This window comes from Aulostomus chinensis, chromosome 20 (genome assembly GCF_037954235.1).
Source record: "Aulostomus chinensis isolate RoL2024-O1b breed Wild chromosome 20, RoL_Achi_v1.0, whole genome shotgun sequence".
In the NCBI taxonomy this organism is placed as follows: Eukaryota; Metazoa; Chordata; class Actinopteri; order Syngnathiformes; family Aulostomidae; genus Aulostomus; species Aulostomus chinensis.
The window spans coordinates 19,105,408-19,120,256 of record NC_141339.1 but is presented as its reverse complement, the minus strand read 5'-3'; the positions used below and the strand labels follow the sequence as shown (position 1 = coordinate 19,120,256).

At 42.8% G+C, this 14,849-nt stretch overlaps 2 protein-coding genes across 9 annotated transcripts in view; both read right to left on the bottom strand.

Moving 5' to 3' along the window:
• ino80 (INO80 complex ATPase subunit) overlaps positions 1–6,029 on the bottom strand; it is a 40,360-nt gene extending 34,331 nt beyond the window's left edge. For 5 of the 7 annotated variants that reach the window (XM_086189545.1, XM_086189546.1, XM_086189550.1 and 2 more), the window contains exons 1-14: positions 5,883–6,029; positions 4,493–4,554; positions 4,098–4,289; positions 3,623–3,780; positions 3,465–3,532; positions 3,225–3,371; positions 2,999–3,119; positions 2,666–2,871; positions 2,500–2,553; positions 2,176–2,379; positions 1,448–1,652; positions 1,190–1,257; positions 883–1,104; positions 570–650 (exon numbers count right to left, since the gene is read on the bottom strand). In XM_086189545.1, the coding sequence (XP_086045671.1) occupies positions 570–650; positions 883–1,104; positions 1,190–1,257; positions 1,448–1,652; positions 2,176–2,379; positions 2,500–2,553; positions 2,666–2,871; positions 2,999–3,119; positions 3,225–3,371; positions 3,465–3,532; positions 3,623–3,780; positions 4,098–4,249 (1,686 nt within the window). In that variant the 5' untranslated portion in view covers positions 4,250–4,289; positions 4,493–4,554; positions 5,883–6,029. The remainder of the gene's footprint in view (positions 1–569; positions 651–882; positions 1,105–1,189; positions 1,258–1,447; positions 1,653–2,175; positions 2,380–2,499; positions 2,554–2,665; positions 2,872–2,998; positions 3,120–3,224; positions 3,372–3,464; positions 3,533–3,622; positions 3,781–4,097; positions 4,290–4,492; positions 4,555–5,882) is intronic. The other 2 variants (XM_086189549.1, XM_086189552.1) reach the window with 1 other exon arrangement.
• Positions 6,030–7,214: 1,185 nt separating this feature from the next.
• vps18 (VPS18 core subunit of CORVET and HOPS complexes) lies at positions 7,215–14,430 on the bottom strand. 2 transcript variants are annotated; one of them, XM_086190155.1, is made up of 9 exons: positions 14,023–14,430; positions 13,794–13,935; positions 13,515–13,606; positions 12,482–12,732; positions 11,864–12,217; positions 10,125–11,387; positions 9,810–10,019; positions 8,999–9,235; positions 7,215–8,693 (listed from the first exon to the last, which is right to left on the bottom strand). In XM_086190155.1, the coding sequence occupies exons 1-9, from the start codon at positions 14,123–14,125 to the stop codon at positions 8,397–8,399; spliced, it is 2,949 nt and encodes a 982-aa protein (XP_086046281.1). In that variant the 5' UTR covers positions 14,126–14,430; the 3' UTR covers positions 7,215–8,396. The 2 variants fall into 2 exon arrangements, with proteins under 2 accessions (XP_086046281.1, XP_086046282.1); XM_086190156.1 differs by lacking the exons at positions 13,794–13,935; positions 14,023–14,430 and adding an exon at positions 13,025–13,109 and having other exon boundaries at positions 13,515–13,588.
• Positions 14,431–14,849: the final 419 nt, after the last annotated feature.

Genomic DNA, 14,849 nt, shown 5'->3' with positions numbered 1-14,849 from the left:
GCATAAATGAACGTTCACTCCGACCACTTCTGCATCAGTTTCTATCATCATTAATAGGTGAACCAGCCATTTCCACACATTTTTTTACAAATCAAAACTTAATTCAACGCACATTTGTTGAAAAATGTACCTCCATTAAATTCTTAATGAAGAAACTGAGCCAAACAAATGTATTCGGTGGGAGTAAACACACTATCACATTGTTTCTACCTCTTCCCAGCCTAACAATTACAAACATCAGTTAAATTTGAATTACATATACACAAGATGATAGGCGCATTATGGTGTTTAGCTCTTGTTTTTTAATTAAAGCATCAATTTCTTTTTGCTGTTAGTAGAATCTGTGGAATGACGGCAAGAAAACAACCAGGCTCCCTCATGTGGCTTAACAGTGTACTGCAGCTATGAATCTTAAAACACAAGGAATTTCTTGACCAACCCAGTCAAATCTCCCATGAGTGACCCTGCGTTTGTGAACCTTATTAAAGGATACAAGTGCACAAAACATCTGGATTTGAGATGCTTTCAGTTCAACAATAACTCAGACAATTAAAAATGTTCTCCCCCACCTCTGCTAGGTGCGCCAGCAGAGCGATACTCTGGACTGTCTTTCCAAGTCCCATCTCATCTGCCAGGATTCCATTGATTCCCTACAGCAGAGAAAGCAACAAACAGGAAACATAAATCTGTCAATCAATGTGTGTACATCAGTACAGGCAGCACACACCGTATCATCTCTGAACACCAAAAACAAGCTGCAACAACTACAAAACAAAACCATATTCTAGGACCAAATTATCAGTAATTCTTTTATAAGAATATTAGCTTTAGCATTTCAAACCTTCACTCATCCTAACACACAAAAACAAAGTCTTACCGTACCTGTTCATAAAGGTTGGCCAGCCAATTCATGCCTTTGAGTTGGTAACCTTTGAGTTTGCCATTGAAGATGGTGGGCTGAGGGATGTCTTCACCTGCGTGGATGGAGGGGTTGGACAGGCTGTAGCTCTCACCAAACCCAGAGCCGGCTCCTGAAGATGATGCACCAGCTGCGTGTTGAGACGCGCTACGACTGTCCTTTGCCTCCTCGTCAAACATTCGCGTCTACAAGGAGAAATCCAGCGGTTAGTAGTTTCAGCTGGGGTTGCGTGCTGGGGTACGACTCTGTGCACCATGAGCCTCTACTTACTCTCTCCTGATGAATCTGGTAGGCTTCTTTAGCATTTCTCAAGGCCTGAGACTTGTAGTATTCACTATCTGAAATCACATACAACCAGGAAAAGGAAAGAAATCCATTACATTCCAACGTTCTAACTCTCTTCTAGTTCCCCACTTTGTCAAACCCCCATTTGTTAGAATGATCGAAAATCATTTGCAACCAGTTTTGACAACCCTTAATTGGGCTATACGCTACAAAAACAGATGTATATGACCGCGGTGTTCATACCGTAGTCCTCCTGTCCCATGTTGACCATCACGCCACCACCAATGTCAATCTGTCTTTGAGCAGCATTGTCTTCAAGCTTTCTCAGAATCTCCTCCTGAGCTGAATCCCCTCCTGGTCCGCCCATGGAAGCTTTACCGCTCATGAAATGAGCATACAGCTCCGTCTGGGTGATGAGGAAGTTCAGTTTACGCTGCTGACGCTTGGCCTGAAATGAAGACATGGAAAAAAAGCGAAGGCTTTGTTTTTCCATGGAAGACGGCTCAAGTGTTGGTATCAGGGTTGCAAAGGAGTGAAAAGGTAATCGTAATTTTGGGCATGAATTCTGAGAATGTTTTTACATATTTTTTTGCAAAAGAGTTGGAAACTTTAATTTTAATCTACGGTAATACACTGGAATTGATGGAATCAATGTAAATTAATAGAAATAAACCATACATTGGGGTGCATTTCAGAGGCCTTGATTTCATTTTATACTGGTTGGATCTTGTTTGTACATGTGTTGTTTTATAAATTTGCATATGAGTACATCATGTTAGTTTTTATGTCTGTGTATAACTACGTAAATATAGTTGGTGTGATTACTCCAAAATGTCCAATGTTATTCACATTAATTCCCACAGGCAGTTTCCAACTATGAATGTTCCTAAATTTTGCAACCCTAAAAACAAATATTGCCACAGGATATTTTGAGCGGGTGAAGTCAGACTTCTCCGGAGATCTTCACCTACCTCTCTCATCTCCTCATCTAGTTTCCGTTGCTCCAGAGCCTCCTTCTCCGCCCTCTTCCTGTGCTCCTTCTCCACTTTGTCATACTTCTTCCAGTAGAGCATCATCTCCTTGGTGAGGCGGCGAGCCCGAGGTAATGTTTCCTTACAGTTCTTCTGGGCCTGGATAGCTGCACGCCGGACTTCTCGCATACACTGGTGAGCCAACTGGGGCAATTGGGAGGGAGAATCATCAACCAAATAAACTCTGCTGCCACTGAAGTGTTCATTTTTAATGATTATTCTGAAGTCACGTTAATGTCACTGGAATGTGTCAGCTTTGCTTACCTTTCTAGCATTGGTCAATACAAGGTTCTTAGCAGAGGTCTTCTGTTTGAAAGACTGCAAAAACGGAGAAACGGGACAAGTGAGGCTGATAACCCTTAGAGAAATGCTAGTGAACACTTCCAAATCAAATCAATCAACCTCGTTGACTACGTTTGTGCACACTAACCTTAGGGATCTCCTTTTTGGCGATGGTGAGCCAGACCTTGCGCCTCCGTGCATTCAGCTGCTCGACGGTGAGATGTTTCTTCTTAACCATTGGCATCGGCGCATCATGTGAAAACTTAGCAAAGATCTTGGTGACATAAGGGCGCCCTTCATCTGGAAACTCCCCCTCTCCCCGTTTCTTCTTCTTCTTTACTTTTTTAAGTTTGGCTAGGAAAAAAAAAGGAGGCCCACATAAAGAAATGCATATTTCAGTAATCACCAGATTGTTTTTTTTTCTTTTAGCTTTGCTGCATTATCATAGTAACTTCAAGAGTTTCAGAAAAATTCTTTTTACCCTTAAATTTTTTCTCATCTTTGATTTTCTTCTTCTTTGGGCCCAGGAGGTGACGCTGTTGCTCATAGAAGGGGTCTTGAGTAGAGAGGAGTCCAGTGCTGTAGAACTGGTACTGCTGAAGCTACGGGACAGACAGACGGAAACGCAAACAATGTCATGGTCTCAAAAATATAAAGGATTATCTGTCATCACTGGGCCCTGTGCACACACGTGGGAGTATATGTACCTCCCGGTCAGAGTGGAACTTGCTCTGATGCAGCCTGGTGTAGCGGTGCAGTCTCAGCATGTCATGCAACTCCTCCCGCGACAAACAGAAATCAGAGTCATCGGAGTCTGTGTCCGAATCTGTGGTGTTGTCACTCAACAAGATATTCTGCAGGAAACACATGATGAATGTAGCTACAAGGTGTTTGTGAGGGGGAGACATAAATGCTGTGGAAGGACAGGGCAGTGAAACGTTCAATACCTTGAGCCATTTCCGGTTCTTCTTCAGCTTGGAGAAATTGTACAGGCTTGTTTTATCTGCTTTTTGGTCTGGGGGGGGGGGGTGACATCACATGTACAGACTGAACACACATATTTCAGACAGCAAGGCAGAATGAAGAGATCTGAGAGAAATCTTACCTTTACCTTGCAGAAGAATTCCATTGAGGGGTTTGCCCTCCGCCAGCGCGTCCCCTTGTTCACATGACTCACTCTTCACAGCCAAAGAAGTATGTTGAGAGGAGGGGTCCAAGGAAAGCCCTGCCCCCAGTTCACCATCGCTGTCGTCACTGTCGTCACTGTAACGTAGGGAATGTAGCATCTTCTATTTAGCTATTCTTTTATTTACGGATGTGTATGACAGAGTAAGTATTATGTTTGTCACTGAGAGACATAATATCATCGATTTTATGTACCGGGACACTGAATTTCAGCTTGCTGTACAGTTGGAGATTGTGACAACACATTAACATTTTTAAATCACTTTGACTGCACTTGGTTCCCTCCGAAACAAAACTGCATGTACAGCATGTAGAGATTGATGCATCTTTATACTGCAAAATATACTACTACCCAGCAACAAGTGCTCCCCCACCCCTCACCCTTCCACCCGTACCTGGTTATGTCTCTGTTGAAAATGGTGGCAGTCTGGCGTAGGAAGCTGTCGAGCCTCAGGGATCTTTCCAAGCGTTGCAGGTAGAGAGGTTTAGCCAGGCCAGAGCTCCCCGATGCTCCAACCTCCAGCCAGGCACCCTGCCCTGACGCCATACAGCCCAGATACCTCTACCCAGCTGGGCAGAAAGGTTTACTAAGGAGCAGAGGACAAAAACAGAAAGAAGTCAGTAGATGACTAAAGATGAGATGAGTACCATCAAGAGAAGTTGAGTCGATAAGTATTTTGCCTCAACAGTTTTCTAGATGAGGATCTGCCCACTCTGGTGTAAAAGCATGAAATATACTGCAAGCACGAGGTTCAACGTACCAAATAACATACACTTCTGGTGGACCTACCTTTTCAGGGAGCAATGTCATTCTTGATTTCAAGATTCGTGATCAGACAAAGGTCAAAACCCCTACGATAGAAGAAATCTTCAATCAAAAACAGACAAAACAATGGTATTTGGTCTCATGCTCTCATATTGTTAGTAACAGGTTGGATTTAATTTTGGTTTATTTACACTCCATGAAAACACTAAACTTTTAATTGCATACAACTGCACAACTTCAATGTATTTTGTTCATACTTTACTCACGCAGTTGCACTAGGATTTTCTACCTATTCTGTCAGAGACATCCTCTGCTACTTCTTTATACTACTGAGTTATTTATTTATCTCATATCTTATTGAAGTGAGACAACTGTCTACAAAGATCTTTTCCTAAATTTGGATCATGAATGCAAGCCAATTTTGTGTTCATTTCAAAAGGTTGAAGACTGTTAATGTTAATATTTAATTTTAGATAGTTTGCATTTACTAATTCTACGATGAAAATTAAAATTGCTTTTTTTTTCTTTCTTTTTTTTAAAACTGCAATTACAGCATTATTTTGGCCGTAATAAACCGAATCCCTTCCAAAAACTCATTACATATTCAGTTGACTTTTTCAGACAACTTCAATGTCTCGTGTCTTGGAGGTTGACAAGAAAAAAAAGTCAAGAAAGAATTTGATATTTATGTAATGAAAAGAAAGTAAGGACTGTGTTATCTTACAAAAAAAAACACATCATCCCTTTACTGTCGCGGCGTTTGGTTAAAATTAGCTTGGCGTTAACAAATCTATGCTAGCGTTAGCTAGCTTTTCTAGCTAACCTTGGGTGAAGCACTGTCTTGTAGCTTACAAGCTAACTGCCGTTAGCCGCCTCGCTATATAAGCTCAAGCAGCGCTGGCTCAGATCAATGATAGTTAAGGGTCAAGGTAGTGGTATACACACGCTGACGGCTTACTGCTTTACGTACAAAATTTTTGACATTTCAAAGTTTTGCTGGTGGTTCTTTCCCTACACATCCAACCCTTGATACACAACTACAGCCTCCTAGCTAAGTTGCCTAATATTGCATTTCATCATTAACGCTAGCTTATGAAATACTAAGGCGTTTTGACACTGACGTCCTCTCACACCATTAATATGAAGTATTCAAATCGGCTCTGTCTCTTTAAGGCCACCACCTCCTGCCTAAACAATCTATTTAGATATGATATAGGTTTAATGGTATTCTTTAGCTTGCTAGTCGCGATGCAGCGACAACCAAGGCCCTCCGCCCGCGCCTCTCGTGTCCTTGTAGCGGACGCAAGCGGGGACTCTGGTGAACGAATGATCCCCATGTTTTAATTCTTTTCTCCCTCCCGGCCATCTTCCCCCATTGCTCCTTCGCCATAACATCCACCATGGAGTCTCTCACCTCGGCCCCGTGTCCCCTTTTCGTTTCTCTCGTCGCTGCTGCCGACTCTCGGTTCTCTGACTCCAAAATGGCGGTTAAAGGCGCCGAGCGAGTCCGTGAGCTTTGAGTCGGCAGCAACAGCGGAGAGGCGGCCACTTTCTGTTACTGAGAGAGCAGAGACACGACGCCATGGAGGTACAGCAAGGAGCAGGCAATTTAATCAATCTCAGAGGGAGGGAAGCTCCTTTTTTCATCTCCGGTAGTAACCCCATTGAGAGTACACACTAAAGGTATCTGTAGCTTATTTTAATAAGCGAGTGTTTTAACATTTACGTCATTTTTATACGGTTATGCACATGTAATAGTAGCGTATCGATGAATTTCCGATGTCGATTATTAGTGGCTGCTGCTCATTGCGAAGATTGCCGAGCTACGTCTTACGTCATTAGAAGGAAGCTCCGTTTTAGGTAAAGTGAGGTAGTAGGAAACCCTGAGGAAAATGTTATATAAATAATAAATTATTTTCTCTAATTCCATCTGTTGACAGTCAGCCCAACAAAAAGTGGAAGTCGCAGTTCTCTTAGGGGTGAAGGAATGAACATTTATTGTGATGAGAAGGATATAAACACTAAATTACCAGCACTGCTAGCTCATGGAGCTGGCAGGGATCCAAACAATGACAACAGGTGTCACCATAGCCTAAAATCAAAAATGTATTTTAGTTCAACTCATAACCAATTGCCAAGTTGCATGATTATTTTTTTCTGTACTTACCGATTTATTAGGTACACTTTCATATGGACAGAAAAAATAGGCGTTATCATTTCAAATTTATGGAGTAAGAATTGTCAAAATGTGAAACTCTGCATTTATACAAAAGAGGTCCAGGAACCAATATGGAAACTAGAAGGTGAACGTTTTATGCTCTTGCGTTTGAAAGTCCAGCCATTGCTGAAATCCAAGGCTCAAGGTTGTCAACATTAATGTCTGTGTAGTAATGCACCTTCAAGGTTGAAATGTAATGCAGCTGGGTGTCCTAAAATAAACCCCGTCGAAATTACAGTCCACACTATTCTGAGATCAAGGTCTGAAATGGTGGACAAAAAAGTGGATTTGAAAATTTTGGGTGCATTCATGGATGACCTTTGTTTTCAGTTATAAAAAGGCCTGAGTGTTGTGCTTCATTGCAGTACATCTCTGCCCAATGTCACATTTAAGCTCCAAGTGCAAGTGACGTGCAAGTTTCACTCCACCAGCAGTCCCCCTCTTGAGAATCTGAGAGTGTATTGATTTTCTCTTAGCAGCAACTGATAAAAAAATTGTAAGATCTTTGTGAAATATCAAAACAAAGAGAATGACCAGTCCATCGGGAATGACAAGCTTTTATTTGACAGTTTGTTAATCTTCTGTGGTTAAACTGTTAAGACAAACACAGAGCTGTAGTGCAGATGAGCAAAGAGGAAGATGCTGTCAAGTAACAGGTTATGGGTTTTTTTGGGGGGGGACCAAATAAATGCATAACCTATTGTAGTTCACAGATACATAGTGCATGTTTGATTGAAAATGTTGAACCTTGAAGGAACATGACAACGTTTGGGTAATTACACATTCTTGTCACTCCCCAAGAGCCGGATAAGAGGATAAATACCCTTCTCTTCTCTGCGTGTACATTTTGGCACTGAGACCCAAAGGCACTTCCTAGCTAGTTGCCTTAACACAATGACTTGCAGTGGATAGGTGTAGCAAAGCACCACTGTGATAGTAAAGGCTCCATTCACTGAGAAATCGTACAAGATACTGTAATTTTAGTACCACTCTTTACTAACAAGATACAATGATCTGATGCTGCACCTCTAAACTTTGGCAAACAAAACATTTGTTATTTTTAAGAGGGACTGCTACTACTAATTATGGCTGACTTTGGCAAAGAGGATAAGGAGGTTTAATTCCGTGAACTTTATCTGTCTGTACCAGAATACAAAAGGCAAGAACTACCAGTTTGGGAGCTGACACAGGTAAGGCGCAGGTATGCTAACCTGATTATCCACTACCATTTATTGCGCTAAGCTAATTAGGTGTTAGCTGGTCTCTCTGAGTCTCCGCTCCCTCATATATGCACAAAGGAGAAAAGGTCACTATATTCTTGTCTAGTTCCGGATAGGACAGAAAATAAGTAAATTTCCCCCCAAAAGTTGCTGTGTTCCTTCAATAGTCAGGTGTTCAGGCACTAATAAACACAGTGCAACCTTGGCATTATTATACATTATTTTGTAAAACTGCCAACAATGTCAATTCATGTACACAATTCAGTAGATACTGTCATTCAAGTGCAAAGATATTCAATTATCATCAGATACCACCAACATAAGAGAATCCTGTGGAGAAAAAATATTAACTTGATACAGTTTCAACAGTAGTCACTATCGAGGTTAACATCTTTATCCATTAATGGGTCTGTCCGGTGGGTGGTGCAGCTTCTGAAATATAGATGTTGGTCTCATCTTTCCAGAGAAAGAGAGAGAAAGCGGGGCTCATCTATAGCCAGCTAGATTTCTCCTCCTCAAATTTCAGCGGATCAATGAAAGGCTTATCGATGGACTTGATCATAAGTTCGCCGCAGTACACGCATTCAGACGCAATGAGGTCATCCATATCAGATTTAATCTGCTCACGGCTTGTGCCTGCATTGCCCTTTCCCAGACTGGCAGTGTCTGAGTCCTCCTTGAGCGCCGTGCGGTGGCGAGACTTGGATGACTGTGTGGTTGCGGCAAGCTTTTTCTGCAGCTCCTCAAGACGACTTTGTTTATAGGCTGAAAGGTGAGGGGTCACTTCCTAGGAGGGAAAAAAAAGGGACGTAATTAAATTAAAAACAGAGGCTGTTTTTTTAATAACATGGTATCTTAATATTGCTGCAGAGAAAACATGTTTTGTATGTTAATGAGGAAGTTAGCATTGCTGTGGGTTCCCTTGGGATGTTAACATTAAATTTGAAGCCATTTAACTGAAAGTCCATTAAAAAAAATCCCACTGACTCTGAGACCAGTGAAGCCGACAACGATCCCAAATTATTTCCATGTTTCAGGTCTCAGTCCTACACCACTCTATTGTGAATCATCCAGAAGCAGCCTTGTGGTTACCTGGAACAGGCAGTCATAATGGAACATGTGTCCACACAGGAAAAGATAGAAGGCCCTGTTGAGCAGAGGAAAGTCACAAGCGGCGCACTTGTCTTGGGAATCCACGACACCGTACTTGTTCCTCATTTCCTGGATGTCTTCTCTGATGCGTTTAGCGCTCTCGGTGGCCTCCTCCATTTCCTGCTTCAGTTCCTCAATGTGCTTGTTGTACTCCTCAAGGGAGTTGCAGATGGCCTCCTGAAAAGAATGAGATACAACGAGATTAATGCTACACGTACGGACAGCATTTTTTTAAATTGACTGAAACTGCACTGAATACACGGTATCACGTGAAGGTAGTCATCTACTGTACTTCCCTCAGTTAACATTGTTCAGGTTGCAGTTACTTCATCTCAAAATCAAAGTTTTTGGATTCTTTTTTTCCCCCATAATTTTTTCAAATATTTTCCTGAAATCAGGTCTGTGGTTCACACTAGATTAAGATATTTTAATGTCCCCCCCCCCCCACACACACACACACAGCATAAAATACATCAGTGAATACCAAATGCATGAATTCCAGGCTTTTTACATGGATTAAAAAAAGGAAGTTTCTAACAAGTGGATAAACGGGATTGTTTGTTGTGTTGTTGTGCCATGAAGCTCGTTGTGTTGACACTGAAATCATGCGTATGTGATGTAGTTCACTTATGCCGTAACGTTAGCTTTGCGCTTCTGGCAACTATTTTTACCCTTCAAAAATCATAAAAGAGGTGTTAAATTTGTGGTGGTTTTCTTCTGGGTTTGCCAACAAAAAGACATCATCGTTCACCTTAAAGTGGTCAATGGTGACAAAGTCAGGGAAAAATGGCAGGATGTCCTCAATCTTGAGCAGGGTGCAGCTGGACAGACAGTTCATGGCTTTCTTCACATCTTTCTCCTCCTGCACCACATGGCGGGCGATCTTCAGCCAAAGCTTTTTCCTCAGCTCCTCGTCATCCTCAGGTAGGTCTGCGCAGGTTTTGGCCAAGTCTACATCGACCTATTGACGATTATGACCAGTTCAATAACTCTGACCCGTACATACACATTGGAACGTCTCAATTAAAATAAAAAATGTTTTGACCAACATTCATGTTTCACTGACCTGTAAAGCAAGATCCACCGCCTCCTCATACAGCTCCATGATTCTGTAAACCAAAACACAGGCCCGGAGGTAGCCATGTTCTGCACACAGTCTGAGAGCATACTTTAAGTCATAGTGGATCTCTGAGGCATGTGTACCCGCCTGCTCTAGATACCAGAGCAGAGAGTCCGGCTTGTACTTGGCGTAGAGAGACAGCAGGTAGTTATGGATGGCCTCCTCTATCACATTCAGCTCGTACACACAAAACTCCATGTAGCGGATGGTTTCACTGATCTGCTGCGTGCTGCCCATCTGGCTGTAGTTCATTAGGGCCGGGATGAGCTTCTTTGGATCTAGTCGCTTGCCCATTTGGATCCAGGCATCTACGACTTTTTTGGGAATGTGCTGCATGAGCACTGGGGAGAACTTATAAAACAACTTTTCGTCACAGTGCTTGGAGAGCACATCCAAGGCAGCGCTGTAGTCGTCATGTTGGCAGTAGTGAGATATGACTCGCTCATAGTCCTGCATGACCACTGAGAAGTAAACCATGTCATCTACATTGCCGTGGCTGGCCAGTAGGTCGTATATGGTGCTGCGGTTGTTGAACAAGCATTCCTTGTGTTTGGAAGTGTTGAGGAACTGGCGGAACTCATCGCGGGTCTCCTGAAAGAGGATGGTGTTACCATCACTCTCCAGCTGGCCCAGCCGGTTCAGGTACAGCTCTGCTAACCAGGTCACAAGCAAGGTGATCTGTGTTCTCTCACTCACTTTCAAATTATTCAGTTTCTTCTGTAAGAACTCTTTCAAGGCCTCTTCTTGTTTGGCTTCGATGAACTTGAGTGCAATCTCTTCAAAGTAGTTCTGTGTCAAAGCGTAACACTTGGCACTCTCAAGATATCGCTTGTTCTGGAAGCAGTGCTCAGCCTCCTTGGCCAGCACCATGTCCATGCACTCGGGTCGGTCACGGCAGTACTCCTTAGCCAGGTCAAATTTATTCATGCTCATGTACATCTGCCAGACATCTCGGGCTTCACGCTGGATGTGGTAACGAAAGACTGCGCGTTCGGTATAGATCCAGACCAACCCACCAACTGGGTCCTTGATCATCTTCTTGAGGGAGCCAAATTTATCTGGGAACATGTCCTCATATACCACCTGCCCATTCAGAGTGCAGATGGCCTTAACTCGGTCATGAAGCAGGAGCAGGAAGTGAAACTGTGTCAGCACGATGGAGATGGGCTTGTTGAAACTAAGGTCAATGTCTGGGGTATACTCCCATACCTGTTAGACACAAGGAGAGCAAGTATGAAGACAAATATCGAAAACAAGAAAGTTCAGAGACTTAATACCTACGCAAAGGTGAAATCTGGCCCCAAGCAATCTCATACTTAGACCATAATTTGAGACGCACCCAGTGAGTGGCCCCTTGCACCCCTGAATATGTCGCTGTGTGTGGCTGTTCCACAGAGGGAGAGGTTGGTGGACCCTGATAATATTTGGGTTTTGCATGAAGGAGCAGAGTAATGTGCATGTGATGTCATGCAAATATCACTTCCTGTATTCACAAGTGGGAACTTAAAAACACGTACAGTATGTTGCTGTAAATTACATGAAGACAACACAGTTCAAACATGACCTCCCTCGCAGAGGTACACAACAAAAAGAGAAGAAATGGGAGTGTGGAGGCCCACTAGGAGCATTACTGGCAACCCCCTTATTCTGTTATTCTGGACGTTCTCACACGTAAAGGTATTTACCTGTACGTCGCTCAAAAGTGAATCAGGTCTGACATAGTCCAGCTGCCCATAGAGAACTCCATTACCCATCATCCAGGCGAATGCCTTAGGGCTGCTACGAAGCTTTGAGGTGTAAAAGGTGATCTCGCTGTAGCCCATGTTGGCTGGGAACTCTTGGAAACTGGGCAAATGATCCTGGTTCTGGGTGAAGATTGAGCTGAAGCCTTGCTGCTCAGAGCCTTCGGCCACCTTACCCACAAACTGGAACAAACGTTTACGAGTGGTAGCAATGATGAAGTACTTGTTCTCCAGGCCTCGCTCCACCTCGAGACAGCAGACCGGTGCTGGTTTCCCATCCTCCTCCAGGGAGTGGACCTGCAATACAATAAGTATATGACATTCTTTGGTTCAATCCTGAGAGGAAGAAATAAAATGCCAGAAAGTATTTATGAATACAGGGATATTGATGATGACTGTTACTCTTTAGGGCAGAGTTTTGAGGTTTTAGGTGATCTGGGAACACTGCTGACAGAGTAATAACTAGTTTAAAAGAAACTCAATCCAGGGATGTCAAACTATGTTCATTTGTCGCGCACCACAAACCAACTGTACTGTAGTCACAATCTGCCACACTCTCACCTGTCTGAAGTATTGGTCTGGATTGGTGTTGAACAGACTTCCCTCAGTTGCAGAGATCTCTGCCTCAAAGATGATGCCTTGGCTAGTGCCGACCAGGATGGGTCCTGTACTCGTCTCATTACCCAGCAGCTTGTTCCAGCCCACACTCTCGATGAGGTGGCCTCTCCAGCGAGACAGACTACGCACCTTCTGGGTGTTCCTGTTGAGGTACAAACACTCACTGGTGTTCATGCTGATCAGCAGATGGGATCCTGCAGCAGGAAAATATGGAGGAGGGGGAATCTGATGTGGTTAATGAGGTCATGACCATCTCACTACCACATTGATGGTGTCGTTCCATCAGGCAGTACACCTCCGGGGTTTGAGGAGGCAGTGCTTCTGAGACTAACAAGAAACCTGTCTGTGTATGAATGTGGATAGATTTTCCAAATCATTCAGCCCTATCCTGCATGTAATACTCATGAAGTATTGCTTACAGTATTTGTACAGCTTCTGATGCATGTGTAGTCCTGCATGTAATTAGGCACATACTGCAGTACTCACAGTCTGCAAGTATTATTCGTCCAACATGTAGTACTAGTCCAGCATGCAAGTCTCTATGTGCGCCAACATTTAGTACTCACGTAATCTGCAAATAGAAATCCTATATTCAGCAGGTACTGCACATACAGTACCACAGGTAGCCCTGCATGCACCCAAGCATTTACTACTTATGTCGTCCAACATCTAACACTCATGTGATCTGCATGCAGTGCTCATGTAGTCCAGGAAGTAGTACTCTTGTAATCCTGCATCAAGGGAGTACAATTACTCAACATTGTATCAAAATTGCATTACAACTTAGAATATAACTTGTTAAAATTAAAGTTGAAACACAACAACAACACAGAATAAGAGGATGAATATAAGCACAATTTAACATCAGCGCACACTCAAAATCCATAAAGGGGTCTTCATCAAATGAAACTTTATGGTTAATGCTTCCTTAGGAACATGTGAATCAGCTGACACACCATCTTGGTGGCTTTCTCACCTGTGGGATCCAGGAACAGTTTGTGTACTTTACTGTCATCTTTCCTTCCCAATTCAATCTGATTAGGTTGATCAGGCTTGGCCAAATCGATCCTGAACCAGACAGAACAAGTAAACATCTGTATCAGCATCTTTTATCTTCTGTAACAGCTCTTTAAGAGGTAACAATACGCAGCAATCACTCAGCTGTTGAGCACTAATCTCAGCGAATAGAGTCATTAAACCACAAATAATCCAATCAAACGTATGCAAACGTTACTGACAAGTTTATGTTATTCACCTCAGCAGTGTGTCCTTCCCCAGACTCATGCACAGCTGGTTGTTGCACACGGACAGATGGTTGATCTTCTCAGGTGGTGTGAAATCGATCCTCTGCTTGTTAAATATCGGCTTTTCTTCCTCAAGTCTCACATTCACAAAACCTAACACAAGGAAACGGACGTTTGTTAGGGAGAACAACTGTAAAAAATTAAAATGCGTGTGGCCGAGCCGACGCACCCCCGCTTTACCTGAATGTGTTAGCCCGATATTGGCACTTGACAGGCGGCTGTGCTGCTGCGCACTTTGCCTGATGTTTTGCGAGTCCTCATACTCATCAAGAATAGAAGCCATGGTTTGATTTACGGGGACTTTCTGTGTGTAAATTTGTTATTTCCTGATAAATACACCGGCGAACGAGAAGTCAATCCTAACACGACATGGCTATAAAGCTAGCCAGCTAGCTAGCTAGCGATCAGCTTGCTCCGTGATGGGTTCAACAGCGTATTTCCTCTCTCAACATGCACCTTTGCTACTGATTAAGAGGAAAACTTCACGTTTAGCAGTTGTAGCATATACTGGTGATAATTAGAAAACGCTATCATTCACGTTATCGTCACAAGTTCAGCTTCCGAGTGTTCAAAACAGGGTGGAACCGAAGAATCAGGTGACAGAATCATGTGATCAGGGTTGATGTAGTACCAATCTTTAGCACTGGGGGTCGCTAAAGGACCGAATTTAGAGTGAGTGTCGAAACATTTCCGAAAAACAAATACAGTTTTGGATTGAAATTCTGTGCTTTTACTGTAGTACTTTACTAAAATGAACACTTTAGATGCTTGTAGATAAATCGCTTTCAATGTCATTCTTTATTTCTACTTTGTCACATTTATCTGACAGCTTTAAACACTTACAATTTAGATTTGTACTCACAGAACGCATTATTATGCAAACCACTGATATATTTTACGGTAATTATGTAATACAATCGCATCATTTTACAAAAGCATCAACAAAACAACAGGAACATCAGTGGGAAAAAGCGGAAACGTTTGAGGACAGACAGGTGGATGAGGCC